Raw genomic sequence first — 19,569 nt, 5'->3', positions numbered from 1 at the left:
TTGCGGGGTGGCCCTTTTTTTCTAGTTCCGCCACTGCACTGCCCTAATCAATCAACATCAAGAGTCCATTGCTAGTATAAGTCGTAAATTATATAACATCTGGAGCCTTCAAAGAACTGAGCAAAAATAATATAGATCACGAGGTTCTGCTCTTCTACACTACAGTACGCTGGCTGTCAAACGAAATGTTGTAAATTGTGTTTTTGAATTGAAATCTGAAATCAAATTGTTCTTGGGATTGCAAAGGAAACAAGACTTTTTGGTATACTTAAAACGCCATTGAGTGGTTGGAGAGAGTATCATACCTAGCAGATGTGTTCGAACATCAAGATAAGCTTAACCTGAAGCTTCAGGGAAAATTAACGAATATTATAACTTTCCATGATAATCTCGGGGCATTTTTATCAAAGCTGCAAAATCGGTAAAGAAAACAAATCTTGGAAATATTGTAAATTTGAGAAACTCTGCGGTGTGGTAGATGAATCTGATTGTGAGATAATTACAATTTTGAAAGAAGCGATTTCTGGGCATCTTGAATCTCTTGAAAACGAACTGCATTGCTATTTCTCTGAGCTGAAAAAAAGAAGAATCTGCATTTACGCATTACCCATTCTCTTCTTCCCTTGATGTTGCCAGCATTCCCGATGAATTACAAAATGAATTCTTTGATTTGCAGAATGATTCCGTGTAAGTGTAAGATGAAAAACTGCAGACACAATTTAAATTTTTGGTGTAGTATTCACCATTCATACCCAAACGTAAAATTGATTGACTTTTCGAGACTATATTTTCAACTCTATTCTTCGATTAAAAACAAAATTAAGATAATTATAATGACATAGGTTGGTGTTAACAATTTTTTTTAAAAATAAAAACTTAACCACGAAGGTTTAGTTAGTGAATAGTATGCAATTTTACTCATGCTATTAAAATAAAACAGTTATCAAGAGTAGTTCATATTGAAAGTCTACTAGAAAATCTTATTTTAGTGCTTATTAATTTCCATACTAATTTCGGCTTTTTAATTCTATGGGGGGTCGCGGGTCACTTACTTTTTATAAAAGGGGGCCGCCACTCGAAAAAGGTTGGGAACCACTGACACTGCTCTAGTAAGAAGAGTCGAGTCGAGTCTACTAAAAAATTACTAAAAATTACTATTATCGGATATCGGTACCCTTATTAAATTAATCATCCGCGGAAGAGTACTATAGTTGACTTTAAATTCTATAGAGTAGATAGATCGACAGATTAGAATTAGATACTGTCATCTAGATCTAGAACACTAGATCTAGTCTAGAACCTAACTAACTCCAGTCAAATTTCTCTGCAAAACGCAATTAACTACTTACTAAGTTACTAGTATTAGGCCTACTGCCAGACTCTTTTCAAGTCTTTTGTAGACTAGGACCTAGCGGTAAAAAATAGGTTACAGGGCCAAACTTTATAGAAAATAACCACACTTTAGGCTTACTGTCTTTACCTTTAGCCTACCAATTGATTTTTCAAATAATAGGCCTATTAAATTATTATCTAGACTTCGTATATCAAAATAAAAAAATATCTTAAAATAGAAGTGTAGGCGTATTTGTTTTTGGTGTCTAAATTCCAGTCAATTTGGATTGGGATATTCAGTGCTATTCGGCAATTTACGGTGTTTTGCGAAAGCGCCTGTAAAAAATTTTCAAACAAATCACAGTAGTGCCAGTAGTCTATGTGTGTTGTAAAAGTTTGTTGTGATTTTTAGAATCTAGATCTAGATCTAGAATCTAGATCTATAATTTATGTAGTCTATATAACTATATATTATATTGGCCTATTATAGTAACAATGTGAATATTGTCAATAGAGTATATAGTATATAGTGTGTACCACTGTGACTGTACTGTAGGTAGACAGACAGAGTGTTTCATGATTCAAAGTGTTTGTGTGTGTACTGTGTCACACTGTGTGACTAGAGTCTAGAATCTAGATCTAGAAGTATAGATCTAGATCTACTAGAATCTAGATCTAGAACTAGATTTAGTTTTACAGATCTAGATCTAGAATCGTCTCTAGATCTAGGTCTAGACTCTAGTCTAGAGTCAAGATCTAGATTCTAGTCAAATGACAAGTCAAATTGTGAAATTGTCACTAGTCACTACTAGATCTAGTATTAGATTAGTTAGAGTTAGACACTAGTACTAGACTACTACTACTATCTAGATAGTAGATTCTATAGTGGTTAAGTGATAATAAGTGTTAATTTAATAAGTTATAGATCTACACTATTAGTCTCTTAGTCTAGTGGTTACCCAGTTGACGTTTTTATTTATAATTTTAATTTTATACTACTGAATTACTGTGTGGTAGTGGTAGACAATAATGTCATATGATGACCCAGAGGCGTAACAGGGGAGCTGTAGTGTACACATATGTCCCCGGGCGCCCACCCTAGAGGCGTCAAAATGGGTTGGAAAAAAAATTAAAAGCTCATTTTAGCTGCAGTTTTGATTTATAAATATAAAATAAAACAATATGTGGGGGTGGCGCCAAATTGAAAGTTTGTCCCCAGGTGCCAGGAGGGGTCGCTACGCCTCTGTGATGACCCAGTGAGTAGAGCTTAGTCAGAACATTCTTAAATCTTAATCTGCATAGATCTAGTACTTTGAAAGTAAATATAATTAAATAGAGATATACATACTGAAAAAGAAAAGTGAGTAGGCCTACACTACACTACAAGTGGAGTGAGTAGCAGCATAGGGGGCATGCCTACACAGTACAGTGAGCACACTTCAAACTTGACAAAAGTACTATTAAGTTATACAGTTGTGTTAAATACATTCAAGTACTCTGTACAGTACACATGTAGTAGTTAATAAGCAATAGGCTTAATTTATCATTTAAAATTTATCAGTAACTTGAAATATTTACCTTAATTAAAAGAAGTTTCTCTAAGCTAAGGACTATAATAAATTAACAATTAAAATTGGCCCAAATAAAAATTCAAACAACTCTGGCACAGATAGTGATGTTATCCAATCCATTGAGGACTACTTAAGTGACAGTATTAACTTTTATAATGTTGCTTGATTTTTATTTATTGCAGATTGTAGCTTACTGTAAAGACAATAAATGGATAAAATACCAAAAGTTGAAGGTCATTGTGACAATGACAATTTGAAAGCTGATGCAGACACTGATAAAAACGATAATAAATTTGACTATGAGACACAGCATTTTGGTTTTACTCCTATCACCATGGTTAATGGAAGTAAGTTGCCTAGGATTTGACTTTTTGATGTGCTGCTAAAAAATAACAGTCCACTATTTCAGAAATTTTTGTTCTTTTCAGTGTTTAATGCAGTGTGTGACTTTTACAGAGAAGCAATCAAAGTGTTTTGTAAAACATTAAAAGAAAAAGTAGGTGTTTTATATATATATATATATATATATATATATATATATATATATATATATATATATATATATATATATATATATATATATATATATATATATGTTTTTTGCCTATCCTTTTTATTTAAAATAAAATAAAAAATGCTTTCAAAAATGCATATTAATATTACCATATAAAATAAGTTTTACTTAAAAAATTAATTACTATGTACCATATTTGTGCATTAAAGCAATTTATTAAAACTTTTTTTTTGCATTCTTAAACTTCTTTCTTTTCCAAGTATCCAAATGTTATGAGTGATGAGGAATTGAAAAAAGCCGGCCATGCTGTCAGTGAATTAATTGATAAAGATGTTTGCGAGGTTTTTGATGCTATGGAGGTTGAGTTATTTTATTAAACTACTATTTATTATAAATATTACTAAACTGTAATTTACAGCATTTTTAAAAATTAAAACACAAAAATCATTTATAAAATATTATATTACTTTTATATAAAAGCTAGTCATATAATATTTTGTATTCTCCAGTTTTTTTTACTTCGGGATGTGTTCTCTATACCAGCTAATGTTATCTTACCAGAGGATGTTTGTCAGCTAACACGGCTTGATAAAGAGGCTGAAAATGATTTAGAAAAAAGAATATCTGAAGTAAAGAAGAGAATAATTTCAGTAAGGAAAGCATCTTTTAATCATGTTAATTTACTCCACTTTAAAAAGATTTAGATATTTATTCTTTAAACCAGCTAGATCTCATTTAATTAGCTACTGGGTTTTTTTGTCTTGCTTATTTTGGAATAAAGACAATTAAGAGAAATCATAATCATGTAATTATATTCAAATTTATGAATGCTTGCTAGTTGTGCTAAATTTTACTATAGTTAAACACTAAATCCAAATTTGTTCTTATACAGCTAAAATAAGTTTGATAAATCGCCATCAAACTCAATAACCTTCAATGTTCTAGAGAGTTTAAAATGTAGGACTAGGAGCACTATTTATAATCTAATATTAATTAACATTTCAAAAATCTTTTTTTTTTAAATATATTTTTAAAAATACCATGTTTTCACATTTGGCAATTGGTTTGAAATTGAATTTAAATCTCAAAGTTCAAAGTTATTCCTAAAATTATATTTAAAAATTGTTTATGAAAAATTGTATAAGACATTAGAAAAATTAGAAGTTTTTGATATTTGTTACTGTTTCAGGTTTATTAAATAAGAAAATTAAGTCTGCAAAAATAAGACTGTTGTTTTGGGTTATTTAACATAATTTATGAGTTACATTGCTAGTGCCTTAATCCACAGGTAAAGTATGCTAATGCTGTGTTAAGTCAACACTTAGAAGATTCCCAGGCCTTGAGAGCTTCAATAGACAACATCAAGAAACTAATTTCAGAAAGCAACATCTCACAAACTGGTGGTAAGTGGCTTAAGTAACGGTTAAAGTAAATAAGTTTAAAATTTATTGCATGTGTTTCAAATTTTATAAACATATTACTTTTTTCTTTTAGGTAAAGGTATCAAAGACTGGCTCTCTTATTACAGTGAACATTTAAAGAATTCTGTTCTGGAATAATTTCTTCTGATGGTGTCCTGATCTATGCATTTGATATAAATATATATTGTTTTCTGTGATTTTTTATTTTCACTTCAAACTTTTGAAGTTAAGCACCAATTAAAAATTTGAGTTTTTAATGTTCCGCAACTAGCTTATATAATAACCTTTTGACAGTAATCTGTAATTTTGCATACATACCTGTTTTAGATTTGATAGTACATTTGAACTAAATACCTTGTTGAAATGTGAGCCTTTTTTTTTACTTTACCATGAACAATAGTGTCTCAATGCAGTTGTGGGACAGCATGAGCACATAATAAAAGTTCTCTAAAGGTAGCCATAGTCAGGGAAATAGATGAACTAAATTCATCTACCTCATAAAATTAGTTGATTAAACTGTTATTTGCATTACTTCTTTTTCTATTGCCATGTAAAAATGTACATTTTGAATAGTCTGTGCCTACTGTAAAAAATTCATGTTGAAATTAACCATTATTTTGAAAATGAGTTAAAACTCATGTTATTAAAACACAAATATTGTAAATAAAAAATTAAATGTGTTTGGGTCTATTTACATATTTATTAGTGTTTCCTTATAAGAAGCACATTAGCAATACATCTTAAAATCTACATCCAACATATTCCACACCTAATTAAAATACAGTGAGATTAGTCTTACAAAGGATAAATCATAAATGCATATAAGATTGGCGTTGTCACAGAGATTCAGATTAAAGACCATCACTGTCTGCAAAGTTAGGAGGACCAGATATTTTTACTGGTGAAGTTTCTAAAAAAAAGCTATGGCCAAAGAAATTGAACTCTACTTCATCAGTCTTCACTAGTAATTAACCTCACAAATTTTTTCTTAATTAGATAATAGAAAATTTATAATTAACAAATTTTAAGCTCATTGCATTTTTAATAGGTCTCTCTTACACTCAACATTTCTTTTCATCCATCACATACCAAAGCGATATAAAATGTACAAACATGGGGATATTATAACATTTCCACAGCCTTTTAAGTTTGCAACTATAAATAAAAGAGGAAAAAATTCTTTACAGAATTATATTTATCAAAAATTTTCCAGCTTTGTTTACTAGGTCTATATAATCTTACTCCATGAAAAATTCACATTTTGCTTCAACATTTACTACTTTCTAATACATGTGATTTTGTAAAATAATCTGGTCAACAAAAAGTCAAAGAAAATATAAATAGGAACTACTGAAAAAGAGCTTGAGTATTTGTGTTTCATCCCTCCACTTCATTTTTTTAATGCTGCTATAGTGATGCCTAAGATACCTCCCAAAGCCAGTGCAGCCCCACCTACTATTGCGATGCCTAACAAGCCATCTGAGGACAATGAGCAAAAAGAAAAACTTAAGAAAATGCGTAGGTATAAGAAAAGCATTTGACATATATCAGCACCAATCATATTTTTTAATTAACGTGCCTTATGTTTTAAGTTCGCTAACCTTCACCTGGGTAAACATAGGAGATTGTTTTGGAATGATTGATAAAATTTTATGGAAAAAAACACAGCAATATTTATTTAACTTCTCATATAAAACACAATAGACCCAAACGAGAATAGTCTCGAAAGTATTTGAAAGGCCCATTAAACATTTTAAAAATCATATACAAAGTTATCAAAATAAATATGGTTGAAACAGCCTGACTGTTTATTTCTTGTCTGACTTAACTAAAAATTTGATGAATTTTGCATTTTTGGTAACTAATCAAAAGTAAAGGAAAAAACAACAATGTGTTGTTTACATTTTGTCACTGAAATATAGCATAATGTGGTAAAAATAAGTATAATTTTCTTAAAAAAATTTATCGGAAAAGTTTTGAGTTTAAATTATTAGAAAGTGGGGTTTTCAGAAGATCAATCACAGAGTTCCTGTGCAGCGGTTTAATTCAATGCTTGCCTTACCAACGTGAGACTTGGCAACTTCAGTTTATAATTTAGGCTTGATGAAAATTACCAGAAATGTAGTCTTAAACACAAAATATTATTTTCAAGTTCTCTATATTTGTAATTTTCAAAATGAACTATTAATTTCTTAAAATGTTTTCAAGCTATAGTTTTTTTTACTGCTGCTATGAAGGCAAAATTGAAAAAAAAAACACGATTTTTATCCATATCAACAGCAACGATGGAAGGATTCTGGTGAACTTGATGTCCATTGAGAAAAGGTCGAAATTAAAGTCTTAAAAATGAGATTTCAATAATGTTATGTAGTAGATGGTACGTCATTGGAAAAAAATTGGCAAGAAAACAATAGAAATAATTAGGAAGCTTTAATGTACACTTTACATTGGTTAAATTAGATGTCAATGGGGTTTATTGTAGATAGAAAAATGATAACAGCTTTTTTACCCACTTAGTAAATACATAACTTTAATAAAGAATTTTTTAGGGATCTCAGGTTCAAAAACATTTTGTTGAATTAATTATCAAATACTGTTAATAAAATTGTCAGAGCAAAAACTTTTTAAAGTGTATCATTGGATTGTTCCAACATCATTTTATTTCCAGAACAATTTTAATCTTTAGGTTTCCTCTTCATGGCAGCTATAGTAGCTCCAATGATTCCTCCAACAGCCAGTACAGCACCACCTACGATAGCCATGCCAATCAAGCCATCTGAGGTATGGGAGGAAGATTACACATCAGTTTAGTTAGATGTGGGACATGGGTACTCTTAGGGATGTTTGAGAATACTAATACATTTTTTTCCCATTTGCCCAGGTAGAAAAGCAGCCCTACTAGTGAATTGATATAGTTGTTAAACTAATATATCTGCCAATCAGTGAAAACTGATGTTGTTTTTGTTTTTTTTAAAATAAGTTCTGAGTTACCAGTGGGCCTATATATTTTATCATACCATTACCTCAATTCATTTTGCTAACAGGCTGATAATGTATGATATTTCAAAAATAATAACAGCAAATTTAATATTCATTTATATTTTAGAACTAATATTTTAGAAATGAAGGTGGTCATCAATTACTGATGTGACAGATACTTTTCACATTCAACTAACCTTTTTTCATTTTGTCTTTGACATAATTATGCAGCTGTAAGGCTTGTCTGTTGTTTGGTTCTATTTTACAAATAGCTTCTGTGCATTCAAGAGCCTTTTCATATTCCTAAAACAAGCAATATCAAGACATAATACAAAATGTTCTGTGCAGTCTTTATTTATTAACAAAATAAATCTAACTATTTTGAGTTGTTTAAAAATCATTCAAGGTAAAATACCTTTGCCCTATTAAATATGGGAATAAAGCTTAAAACTTTCAGAAAGTAAATATTCAGAAAAAGAAGTAACAAAGTATTTGTAATGGATATTCTTAAAATTAAAACAAATTATAAGCTGTTAGGATAAAACACCCCTGCACATATATATTTATATAATCAGTAATACATAAATATTCTACAAGACATCATTAACTTTTTAAATTATTTAATAGATTACATTATCAAAAATGCATTTACTCTAGTGCACAATTTAAATATGTCATTGTCACTTTGTTTCCGGTTTACTAAACTGTTAAAAAGCAATTTATGCTCTTTAGAAAGTATGATAATTTAAATTCATTTTTTGTAACCTGTATTCAATTCTACAGTCAGTAGTGTAGCTAAGGTGGTGCAAATGATGCCAGACAGAAGGAACCAAATTTGAGGGTATCTTTTCATTTACTGTTGTCGATAGTGCAGTAAAGGCAAAATGCTCAATATGCACATTTTTGTGCCTGACTGCTACAGCTTTATATCAAACATATCATATTAGTGCTTGCAACATAAACTATTAATACATTGCAGGATATTGTTTTTAACACATAACAAGCTCTCTGTAAAAAAAGAAACTGTTATCCAGCTTTGTTTATCTTTTGTATAGAAAAACATGCTAACCTGTAATACTACTATAACACCAGTATCACACCATGTTCTTAAAATGAAGCAACATGCTTTTATAACGGCTACAACAAGCAATGGCCTAGCTATTCAACCGATTGTAGTGTAAATAACATATTTCACAAAATCATAAGTGTTTACCTTTATCCTCACAAATCCAACTGCTATATAATACAGATAGTCTCTTTTGCTTAAGTCATCTTTAGCACTACGTAACAAATCTGCAATTGACATAAGATAACTAAGCTATTAAATAATTAATGGGTGATTATAAAAATATTTACAAGACATCCCAATGTAAAAGAAATACCAAAAACAAGGTCTCTACTACACAATGTATTAAATGTACTGTCATCTCTTTTTTTTTAGCAATGGTGGTTCTTTTTTCTACTCAAGTTTTACATCATTTGTCTAAAATGATTTTATCCTAGTATAGTAAATATTTTTATGGTAACGTGTGCTGAAACGCATTAATTTACCTTCAAGCAAAGCAATGCCTTTATGCATATCAGCAATGTATCGACTCCTGACAAGGCACCAAGCATAATCAAACTGGGTTTTTTCATTTACATGTCCTCGCCTCAGTTGTTCGTTGTATAAGCCTTCAAAATTCTAAAATTTAAAGTTTTGAATTATGATTGGTCCTGGTAAAATATGTATTCAAAATTTGTAAATTTATAGGGATATCATCGGATGTGAGAAAAAGTTGCAAGGTTACAACAGAAGAAACATATTTTCACAAATAAAGTTTGCTGCATTTGAGAATTTTTAAATTTTATATTTCTAAATTGTGTTTTGTTAAGGATGACGCCTAATTCACTGTAATAAGTTAACAGCCCTGATCTATGGACCCCAGTAGGGAAAGTCTCCAGGTTTTCATTAAATATTTTAAAAAACATGTACAGTGTTAATAAAATAAATGTGGTTTTGATAACCTGATTTTGTGATTTTTGTCAGACTATCTATATATATAATTCTCTTCTGGGAGACGTTAAAAAACAAGCTGCAAGCGCGCCTTGCAGTCCCCTCTCTTCCTCTCTATCGCTACCACCCCCCCACCCCCACCCCCACACACATGGTCTGGTGAGCGGTGTTGTAGAACTATTAGGTTTATCATTATATGAAGAAATAAATCAAATATTGCATGCACTTTTTAAAATAAGACTTTTGAATGACAACCAAATTTTTTATTTTTTTAAAAACCACGTGACCGCTATTTGATGATCACTAGTGAGGAACTCTGGGTACATGGCCACTTAAAAGAGTTATCATGGAGAGGTGTGTTGTCCATGGCAGTGAGTGTCAATTAATATTAAATTAAGTAATTTTAGTTTAAAACAAACTAAAAACTTCAAAATTAGTGCCTAATGGATTAAATATGGATGTCTATCATTCAGTAGTCATGTTTAATTTGAAATTTGGGTAAATTCTAGATTTAGTAAGAAAAGCTAATATATTCTAGCAGTTCTTCAAGTATTAGTAGTTATTGGACTATCCCTAACTTGTATTTCAAAGATTCATAATGAAAGGGATGCACTCGATGTTTCAAGTGCTACAATCTGTAGCTGTTACTTTGTGCATGACAGCATCCCAATAGTTCACTGTTAATGTAATCTGAGCTTGACGAGACTCCCATCGTCAAGCAATCGTTTAATGATAGACCCAGCAAGCATCACTCATTAAATTCGACATCATGGCTATAGGCCTACCAGTCCTTGATTTTCATTATCATTAATTCCTTGCAACGCCTCGTTCTTGGTTTTAAAAAAAAAGTGTCTCCCCCCTCTCCGCTTGCACCGACAACGTCATCATGGGCCACCACGGTGAATTTTTTTTTTAGATTTCGGGTCATGTTTTTACCGCTAACTCACCCGATGTCGACAACCCAATTTTAGGCCTAATGATTTTAAAAATTTATTTTCTAGTGAGTCACCCTTGCCCTTACTTACTACTTTTTTCACTTTTCACAATAACTAGTCTTGGCAGATTTTACATACCTAAAACGATAGATTACCTATGGGCCTAGTAATAAAGATGTTTGGTTATTAATTACTTCACATTAACGATCTTTTAACTTAAATAAATACAATACCCACTTTAAGATCAACTGGATCAATATTTTGTGTAACAGTGGCCTCCATCTTGGAATAAACTAAAAAAGTTGTGTATGTAAACACAAGCAGTTAAAAATGTTAAAGCACGGGTTTCCACTGTTTTTTTTTTTTTTTTGGGTGACGATCCCCTTTAAAAAAAATACTGACCGTATTTTTTCTAAGTTGAAAAAGGCATTGGATTAAGGTAATTAGAAATAGTTCATAGAATAATTTGATTTTAAATTCATTATGTTCAATCATTAATTATTTAATCGATGTATTTTGTATTTATACAAGGAATTGCAAATCTGCGCACAAATGGAACTAAAACGCGGAACGTAGTATGATTTGTACTCTAAATTGTAAAGACTAAATAGAAATCTAGATCTAAATTAATTTATTATCAAATTCCAACTAAAAATATGCGACTTATTTCAATTTTTCCCTTTTTTAAAAAATTGTTCAAACTTCTACCAAAAAATATTTCAGCTCAGATTATGTTTAATAAAAGAGATTAATGTCACCGGTTCTCAGAAAGATGCGCAACGGAAAAAGCGCATCGTAAAAAGCGCACAAAAATATGTGCAACCAGAAAAATATGCGCAAACAGAAAAATACGCACACAGAAAAATGTGCAAACAGAAACATGCATGCACACAACACACGCACATTGCCATAATCTTCATTGGTGAGCGATTTGTGTGTAGTTTTCTGTGTGCGCAAATTTTTATTTGGGTGTTTTCTGTGTGTGCACGTTCCTCTTTTTCTATGTGCGCAAATTTCTGTTTGCGCCTTTTTCTCTTTGAGCATGCTTCTGCGTGCGTAAATCTGTTTGCGCTTTTTTCTGTTTGCGCTTTTTAGCGCAATTTCCATTCTGGAGAATTGCGTTTATTTTCCATTGCGCAATTTTTTTTATTGCACTCTGATGAAAGGTGACGAACCGCATCTGACTTTCATTTTCTTAAATATACCGTATATAGAGCAGAATCGCACCCTACCAGGCGCCACACTTGCGAAATTTAAAAAAAAAAGATTGTTGTACATAACCCCCCCCCCCCCCGGAGTATTCTAATCAACTCGCCAAAGTTTCATACGCCGCTATTTAGTTGTTTTATTTTCTACTTTTCAGTAATTCATAATTTGTGAATTCGACAGTACCAATGCTGCCACTGAAAATATTTGCTTTAAAACACTAAAACCCTCCTTTCCCCAACCCCTACCCCCCCCCTCCACCACCCACATGAAAGCAGCCTCCACTTAGTTACTTCCCCTAAGTATAAAATAGTTTTAAACTAAATTATCTGCCTCTAATAGCCGTCACTAAACCCGGCTCTACGATGTAAACATTTAGCGTGAACTACAGCTCACCAGACCATGTGGGGGGTGGGGTGGTTGCGATATGCTTAGAGAGGAAAAGAGGGGACTGCTCGGCACGCTTACAGCTTGTTTTCTAACGTCTCCCAGAAGAGAATTATATATATAGATGGTGGATTATATAATGAAGCACATTTTTAAAATAAGATATTGTACATTTATTTTTCACTTATCAGTTGAATCTCTTAAGGCTTTTAAAAATATCTCTATAGAAAGTATTTAGCATTGCTTTATTTCATGTGAAGACTCAGGCAACTTTTAACTTAACTTTAGTAGAAGTTCTTAATGTGCTCGAATTGGTTAAGTTGGTGATTTTCATATTGTTACACTTTGTATTCAGGAGGATAGTGTGGTCTGCCCTATTCCAAGCCACATTAGTTTCCCTAACTTGAATCAGGTACCCATCAGAGCTGGGTGGGCCCAAGTCTCTTGCTTGGGATCCAAACTCAAGACTTGTGAGCTCTACCATCAGACCACACCATCCCCTGATTCTCTTATCTAGGTTAAAACAAACTTAAACACATCAACAAATTTAATAGTGATCTTTTTTTTATTAGGTGATCCACGTGTGTTTGAAAGTCAAGTAAGGAAAGTACTCATAGATAATTATACAAATCAGCCAGGTAAAACAAAGCTTTGTGATGTGATGGAGACTGTTAAACAACATGTAAAAGGTAGATTTGATTGGAACAATAAACTGTTATCACAGTTCATTTGCAAAGTCTTTGGCAATGTAACAGTTGAAAACAGCAAGTCTGATGGATGCAAAAAAAAAATCCAAGTACGTAATATTTAGAAATAATTTAATTATATTATTGTAAAAATACTTAAAAAAACTTTTTAAAAAACCACGTTTTTCTTGTGGACTAAAAAGTAGAAAATAAATTTTTCTTCCAACCCTATGGGATCTACCAATGACTGCTCGTAGATTTTGTGCTTCATCGAGCTGTGCAGGTTCTTGTGATGACTGTTCATACATTTGATGACAAAAAACGTGGGTACGTTCACCATCAAATTTCCTGACCCATCTGCCCGACCCACGTTTTTTGTCATCAATGACTAATGACTTAATAAAGTATGACTTGACTAAGTGTTTTTAAATACATAAAAATTTAGGTACCCATCAGAGTTGGGTGGACTCAGGGACGGTCTACTGACTTAAACCCGGATTCGAACTCGAGACTAACGGGTTAGCAGTCCAACTCTCTACCGCTAGACCACTCCGCCACTTATAAAACCTCTTAATTTTGTTTTGATAAATCTGGATTGATAATTTATTTTTGCTTTAGAAATCATGTCCTCAATTTTAGGGTCCTTGGGGCGTAATTTAATTAAGCTAATTTAGGTCTCTAATTGCTAGTTTTTATGATTGCATCTGAAATTGTTAGGCGAAAATAGTCTGCATGCCGAATTTCAGATCTCTAGAGCAATCAGAAGTGGGCTAATTTTCGTTGTCAATTTTAACAACAAACCCACAAACGCGAAGCTGAGTTAAGAAAAACGTGTTAAAAAACATTGCATGGTTGGAATGAGCCCATAGGCTAATAAAGCAGGATCTGAACTAACAAGCTAAGAACACATATTTGTAACAAGAAATTTTGGTACAATTTCTGTTCCTATGATACTTCTTTTTTTTTTTTACTCATTATCTTTCAGCTTCTTAAACTTGGCTTGTTGGTGAAAACTCTCTACCGCTAGACCACTCCGCCACTTATAAAACCTCTTAATTTTGTTTTGATAAATCTGGATTGATAATTTATTTTTGCTTTAGAAATCATGTCCTCAATTTTAGGGTCCTTGGGGCGTAATTTAATTAAGCTAATTTAGGTCTCTAATTGCTAGTTTTTATGATTGCATCTGAAATTGTTAGGCGAAAATAGTCTGCATGCCGAATTTCAGATCTCTAGAGCAATCAGAAGTGGGCTAATTTTCGTTGTCAATTTTAACAACAAACCCACAAACGCGAAGCTGAGTTAAGAAAAACGTGTTAAAAAACATTGCATGGTTGGAATGAGCCCATAGGCTAATAAAGCAGGATCTGAACTAACAAGCTAAGAACACATATTTGTAACAAGAAATTTTGGTACAATTTCTGTTCCTATGATACTTCTTTTTTTTTTTTACTCATTATCTTTCAGCTTCTTAAACTTGGCTTGTTGGTGACAGGCAGTAGCGTTAGATCTATTGTATCTGCTAACTTGCCAAAACTTCACGTTTTCTAATGGATTTAACAATTCTACTTTTTTGTTTACTTTAAGAATGTCTAAAGTTTGTTTTGTATAACTAAAGTATGTTCAAAATGTAGACATTTGTGTAAATTTAGTATTATTTTGCCTTTTTGTATTTCAGGTTCATAATGAACTTAATCCCCCTAACTACAAGAAAAAGTTGTTCAACTTCAGATAATGAAACAACATCATACAGTGATTATGGTATGTATTATTATGACCAAAGAGTAAAACTCATCAGCGCAATTTATATAATATGTACACCACTTTGCTACCGTGTGCAATTCTTGAGTATTTGAATAAGTTTTCTTACTGCAGTAAAAATGTAACCTCAAAAGTAACCTATGTATTTTAATACATTTTAATTATAGGTTTTTTTTTCTTTTAACTTTGGTATTGTGTTAATTTTGATCTATTTTTTTATTTTTAGTTAGCTACCAGGAGTTTCTTAATTTTGATCCTGAAACTTTAAAAGCCTACCTGGAACAGTTTTTTCACCAAAAGAAGCAAAAAACAAATTTACCTGAAATTCTATGTAAGGCAATGTTGAATGGAGAAGGTCTATTACAATGCAAAGAAGAAGAAATAGAAAAGTTAACACAAGCCCCATTAGGAATCCTCAAAACGCTTACTCTTAAAATTTCTGAGATTAAACAACTCAATGAATCAGAGACATTATCTCAAAAGAAAAATGAAAGTTTGCGAAAATTTGGAAGCAAAGTGGAAGACTCTTTTTTCTATAAATATAACTGTAATGTTGATATATCTAACAAAATTTATAATAAGCTGAATCCTATAAGAAATTTTTATCTTATAGGAAACCAAGAAAAAACAGATTTAGTAGTAGAGGAAGTAGCATCAAAAACTATTCAATTTTCCTCATGTTGTGCCAATGATAGACAAAATGGTACAATTTACTTTGGTATAGATCCTAATTCTGGAAAAGTAATTGGTATGGCAGCTAGAAAAGAAGATGTATCAGAAACTATTAAATATTTTATTAAAATTTGCTTTCCTGAAGATATAGTGGCTAAACTCCAATTAGTTATTCTAGATCCAGTCTTTATATCTGTTAGGGAATTAGGAAAAACAAGTGAAAAGTTTGTTATAGAGATTGACATTGTCCCATCATATAGAATTTTAAATGATCTTCTTATCACACCAAAATTAAAAAAGCTAAAAGCATGCTCAAATACTGAAACCAAATGTAGAAAAGTTGGACATTTCTACTTTTTTGATGGTAAACCAAAATTATTTAGGGTAGATAATTTAGGTAATTTCCAAGAACATGTTAGTAAGGCTCAGAAGATGAGGCAAGGCGATGAAAGTATTTTATCTCCTACCGCTGAAAATTTGAGAGATAAATTGAAGGACCTTGTTACTGGTGGTAGTGAGACATTGGAAGACTCAATTTATCCATTTTTTATCCTTAGTCCTTTGGATCCATCCAATAGCACAACAATTATTAAAAATGTTGAGTTTATTAGTAATGTACATGCAGAAGCTGTTTTTGATTTTGATCCTAGTGGGTCTACTAAAGGAATTTTTAGCCAATTAAGCCAAAATGAGATCATGACTAGTGTAACATTGGAAAATTTCAAGCATGAAAACAATCAAGAGAGCTCCAAATTTATTGAAAGTCTTGCTTCGCATCCCAGATTACCATGGGTTTTTTGCAATGGACATGAAGCTACCTTATTTGTGGAAACACTTCCCACTGAATGGAATAAGTCTATTCGCTCCACATTTCAACGATGTTTAAATCATTTTATTGAAGGTCGACCAAAAGAACGTATCCTTGTAATAGTGTGTTTATTTTCTAAATTGTATGATACTATGATTGAAGGATTTGAAGAAATATTAACCAACTTTTCCAAACAATGGGTTCTTATTGCTGAGTCAGAAAACATTGTAGAAACATGGAAAAAAGAAATGGTACAGCGGAAAAGACTTGATGAAGGGGATGTGCATGATAGATGTGTAGTGGGAATGACATGGGAACAGATAAACTCTACAATATCACAGTTTATACCACATGAAGAAATAGGAGAATGCATGATACCCCAAGCTGCTGGTGCTCTTACAAAAATACCTGACAAAGAATTAAAATGTTGGGAAGATATTGAGCTGGTTTCTGCAGCAGATCCAGATTTGGATGAAGAAACTAGCTACAGCAAAAATGCTATGGTTAGCTTTTACAAAGGAGGAGAAGTGGATTGGTTGAACTTTAGGTTTGATCAAGTTATTAAGAGGTCACATGATGATGTGCTTATGGACAAAGTTAATAAAGCTTTAACAGAAAGCACAAAGGATGATGGAAAGGTTTCAACAGTTGTTATATTTCACCAACCTGGATCTGGTGCCACAACATCTGCGAAAAAGGTTCTCTGGGAACTTAGGAAAAGCTTCAGGTGTTGTGTAGTAAAACGTATCTCCAAGCAAACTTGCAGTCAGCTTGCAAAAATATGGAAATATTCTGAACCAAGCTCATCCCCTCTGCCTTTGTTGATTTTGGTTGACAATAAAAATAAGGATGAGGATAAAGATAACCATCGTCAGTTAAAACAAAATCTAGAAGACAAATATAAAGAAATATGGAAACAAAGCAAAGAACAGCCCAAATTATTTTGCACTATGATAGTTTGTATTCGTAAAATAATATTACCTTCTCAAGTTTTTCCTTTTCAAATTAAAATAAGGCAGAAATTAACTAAAGAAGAACAAGAGCTGTTTAAAATCAAGTATATTGAAATAAAAAATGCATATGATAAAAATAATGATGAAATTGATCCAAAATTTTTATATTCCTTCAGTTTTTTAATGAATGACTTTATCCTCCCAAGATCTGTTGTTGATATTATTAATGAATTTGTTAATGGTATAAAAGATGAAAGAGAATTAACTCTTCTTTTCTACATTGCCTTTTTAAACAAATATGACCCACAGTTTAGAGCTATTCCTGTCTCTTGTTTTGATGATCTTTTTAAGACGTCCTTAAATACTGCAAGTAATAGAAGAAGCACAAACTGGGAAGCAAATTTAAGTCAAGCAGCTGAAGTTCTGCTTAATATTTTGCCTTTCTCTAAGAAAAAAGCTGGTGATGCAAGAATTTCACTTAGAGTATATCATAAAGAAATGGCTATAAATATACTTACACATAAGAACAAGAAAAATGAAATAATTATAATGAGAGAACTAATAAATTCTATTGCTTTTAAACATGAGACATCAGACTTACACACTCTACAAGACATCATTGCGGACATCATGCTTAAAAGATACTTCAATCAATCTGATGGCAGTAAAGAAATGTTTTCTTCCTTTGTCACAGAAGTTAACAGAGAAAGTAAAGAAAATTCAGCACAACTTCTTTGTGAACTCTTTGAAAAAAATAAAGACCCATTTACTGCTCAGCAAATAAGCCGTTTTTATATTTATTTACAAAATTGGCCAAAAGCAGAAAGATATGCTGAAATAGCAGTTGACAAATATCCTCAACATCCATTCTTATGGGACACTTATGGACAAGTTTATAAATACCAACTTCAAGAAAAACTTCAAACTGTGGGTGTGAATGGCAAATATCCTTTGAGTGATGTTGAACAAGTCATTGAACTTGCCAGGAATGCCATATACTGTTTTAAAAATGAGCAAAGTAAATCTGAAAAATTATCCTTTCATAATGAAAGCAGTGTATCTGGATATTTTAGTGAGCTAAAGACACAAATAATGTTACTGCAGTTATTAGAGAAAAATGAAGCCTTCATAGATCGTAGTCATCTATCTAGGTGTTTAATTCATAAGCGTTTTGATGATCCGTCTTTAATTTTTCTTAAAGATCAAGATAAAGACTTTTTAATGGGTTTAGAAGATAGTTACATACAGACAATGAGAGTCTTAGATGAAGAATATTTACAAATAAGACATGATATTCCATTTGATTATGCAGATTATACAGTAACTTTTAACAAAAATTTAGATCAATTGATTTCTCTGATGACCACTTTCCATATGTATTATGGAATTAAATATGATAAAGAAACTATTAACAAAATGCCTGAGCCTAAAGCTAGTATGTATCGATGGAGAGTGGCCCTGGCAAATGGAGCAATGTCTCTAACTTTCCTATTACACAAGCGATCATATGGAACTTTAGAAAATAGTACTTTAAAAAATATATACAGCCTAATGCTACCTAATGTTTCTTCAAGTCACTGTACTGATAAATACATTTTAGCTATCCTTAATGCAGTAACAATGATGATAGTGAGTAAAAGAAAAGTAAAAACCATAACATCCTTTGAAAAAGTGTTAAATTGGAGCAAAACATTGTATGATTATGAACAGCCACTTGACAAAACTGCATACATTGAACCTTTTATGTATTTTGTTATGTACAACTTCCCTCTGGAGGAAAGAAAAAAATTTGCTATTTGTTCTGTTGAAAAGCTCCAGGATGTCTGTAACAAATGGCAAGAAGTTTATAAATTAAAACATAATAAAGCTGAAGCCAAAACACTATTTTACTTAGCAAAAGGTGGATTCCCACAAGATATGGTTCACTCAGACACCTTCCCTATGACAGAACATGATAACTGGGATAATCCAAAAATGAGAGAACACTTGGCATTGTTTAGTGGAACAGTTGATGTTAGTGGAGCCAGAGTAAATATAAAAATTTTTACCAAGGAAGGGAATAAATTGCATTTAACTATTCCAACATCATATACTGTGAATATTGAGTTGAGGCAGAGGGAAACCTGGTTCTTTGTCGGTTTCAGTTTTGCAGGTCCCAAAGCTTATGGTATTCCACAAGACCCTCCTAATGTGAAATAATTTTCTTTAATTTTTTTTTGCCAATAAGATATAGTATTGTAAATTTAGGAGTAAAGCAGTTAAAATTGTATGTCCTTTTTTTGATAAATTCAAATAACTTATACAAATATATTCACAAAAAATCTTCTGTGTTCTTAATTGAATTTATG

The 19,569-nt window shown here is 31.7% G+C and overlaps 3 protein-coding genes across 11 annotated transcripts; 2 read left to right on the top strand and 1 right to left on the bottom strand.

The window, feature by feature from the left end:
- Nucleotides 1-1,467: 1,467 nt before the first annotated feature.
- LOC131943441 (protein MIS12 homolog) lies at nt 1,468-5,444 on the top strand. Of its 8 annotated transcripts, none has more exons than XM_059303578.1 (7): nt 1,468-1,670; nt 3,086-3,250; nt 3,332-3,399; nt 3,678-3,776; nt 3,927-4,067; nt 4,706-4,820; nt 4,912-5,444. In XM_059303578.1, exons 2-7 carry the CDS (start codon nt 3,112-3,114, stop codon nt 4,974-4,976), a joined length of 627 nt encoding a protein of 208 aa, XP_059159561.1. In that variant the 5' UTR covers nt 1,468-1,670; nt 3,086-3,111; the 3' UTR covers nt 4,977-5,444. The 8 variants fall into 8 exon arrangements, with proteins under 8 accessions (XP_059159561.1, XP_059159555.1, XP_059159554.1 ...); XM_059303572.1 differs by having other exon boundaries at nt 1,468-1,695; XM_059303571.1 differs by having other exon boundaries at nt 1,468-1,713.
- A 92-nt stretch (nt 5,445-5,536) lies between these two features.
- Nucleotides 5,537-11,081, bottom strand: LOC131943442 (mitochondrial fission 1 protein). Of its 2 annotated transcripts, none has more exons than XM_059303581.1 (5): nt 10,986-11,081; nt 9,369-9,501; nt 9,031-9,110; nt 8,015-8,120; nt 5,537-6,317 (listed from the first exon to the last, which is right to left on the bottom strand). In XM_059303581.1, exons 1-5 carry the CDS (start codon nt 11,028-11,030, stop codon nt 6,229-6,231), a joined length of 453 nt encoding a protein of 150 aa, XP_059159564.1. In that variant the 5' UTR covers nt 11,031-11,081; the 3' UTR covers nt 5,537-6,228. The 2 variants fall into 2 exon arrangements, with proteins under 2 accessions (XP_059159564.1, XP_059159563.1); XM_059303580.1 differs by lacking the exon at nt 5,537-6,317 and adding an exon at nt 7,254-7,614.
- Nucleotides 11,082-14,712: 3,631 nt separating this feature from the next.
- Nucleotides 14,713-19,420, top strand: LOC131943431 (sterile alpha motif domain-containing protein 9-like). Its single transcript, XM_059303560.1, has 3 exons — nt 14,713-14,788; nt 15,015-17,325; nt 17,428-19,420. The coding sequence occupies exons 1-3, from the start codon at nt 14,713-14,715 to the stop codon at nt 19,418-19,420; spliced, it is 4,380 nt and encodes a 1,459-aa protein (XP_059159543.1).
- Nucleotides 19,421-19,569: the final 149 nt, after the last annotated feature.

Source organism: Physella acuta, unplaced genomic scaffold (assembly GCF_028476545.2).
Source record: "Physella acuta isolate Inbredline_101_S28 unplaced genomic scaffold, ASM2847654v3 ptg000456l, whole genome shotgun sequence".
Lineage (NCBI taxonomy): Eukaryota > Metazoa > Mollusca > Gastropoda > Physidae > Physella > Physella acuta.
Note: the sequence above shows the minus strand (reverse complement) of the source record. Positions and strands in the feature narration are given on the sequence as shown.

Bases quoted from the DNA above. Each gene is read 5' to 3' on its own strand.
- LOC131943441 (XM_059303578.1), top strand. From the start codon at position 3,112: ATGGATAAAATACCAAAAGTTGAAGGTCATTGTGACAATGACAATTTG. The intron at 3,777-3,926 runs GTTGAGTTATTT...TGTATTCTCCAG, and splicing joins AGGTTTTTGATGCTATGGAG to TTTTTTTTACTTCGGGATGT. The intron at 4,068-4,705 runs GTAAGGAAAGCA...CTTAATCCACAG, and splicing joins TAAAGAAGAGAATAATTTCA to GTAAAGTATGCTAATGCTGT.
- LOC131943442 (XM_059303580.1), bottom strand. From the start codon at position 11,030: ATGGAGGCCACTGTTACACAAAATATTGATCCAGTTGATCTTAAA. The intron at 9,502-10,985 runs GTGGGTATTGTA...TTTAAATTTTAG, and splicing joins TTGATCCAGTTGATCTTAAA to AATTTTGAAGGCTTATACAA. The intron at 8,121-9,030 runs GTAAACACTTAT...TGCTTGTTTTAG, and splicing joins TTGGATTTGTGAGGATAAAG to GAATATGAAAAGGCTCTTGA.
- LOC131943431 (XM_059303560.1), top strand. From the start codon at position 14,713: ATGAACTTAATCCCCCTAACTACAAGAAAAAGTTGTTCAACTTCAGAT. The intron at 14,789-15,014 runs GTATGTATTATT...TTTTATTTTTAG, and splicing joins AACATCATACAGTGATTATG to TTAGCTACCAGGAGTTTCTT. The intron at 17,326-17,427 runs GTATATTGAAAT...TATCCTCCCAAG, and splicing joins CAAGAGCTGTTTAAAATCAA to ATCTGTTGTTGATATTATTA.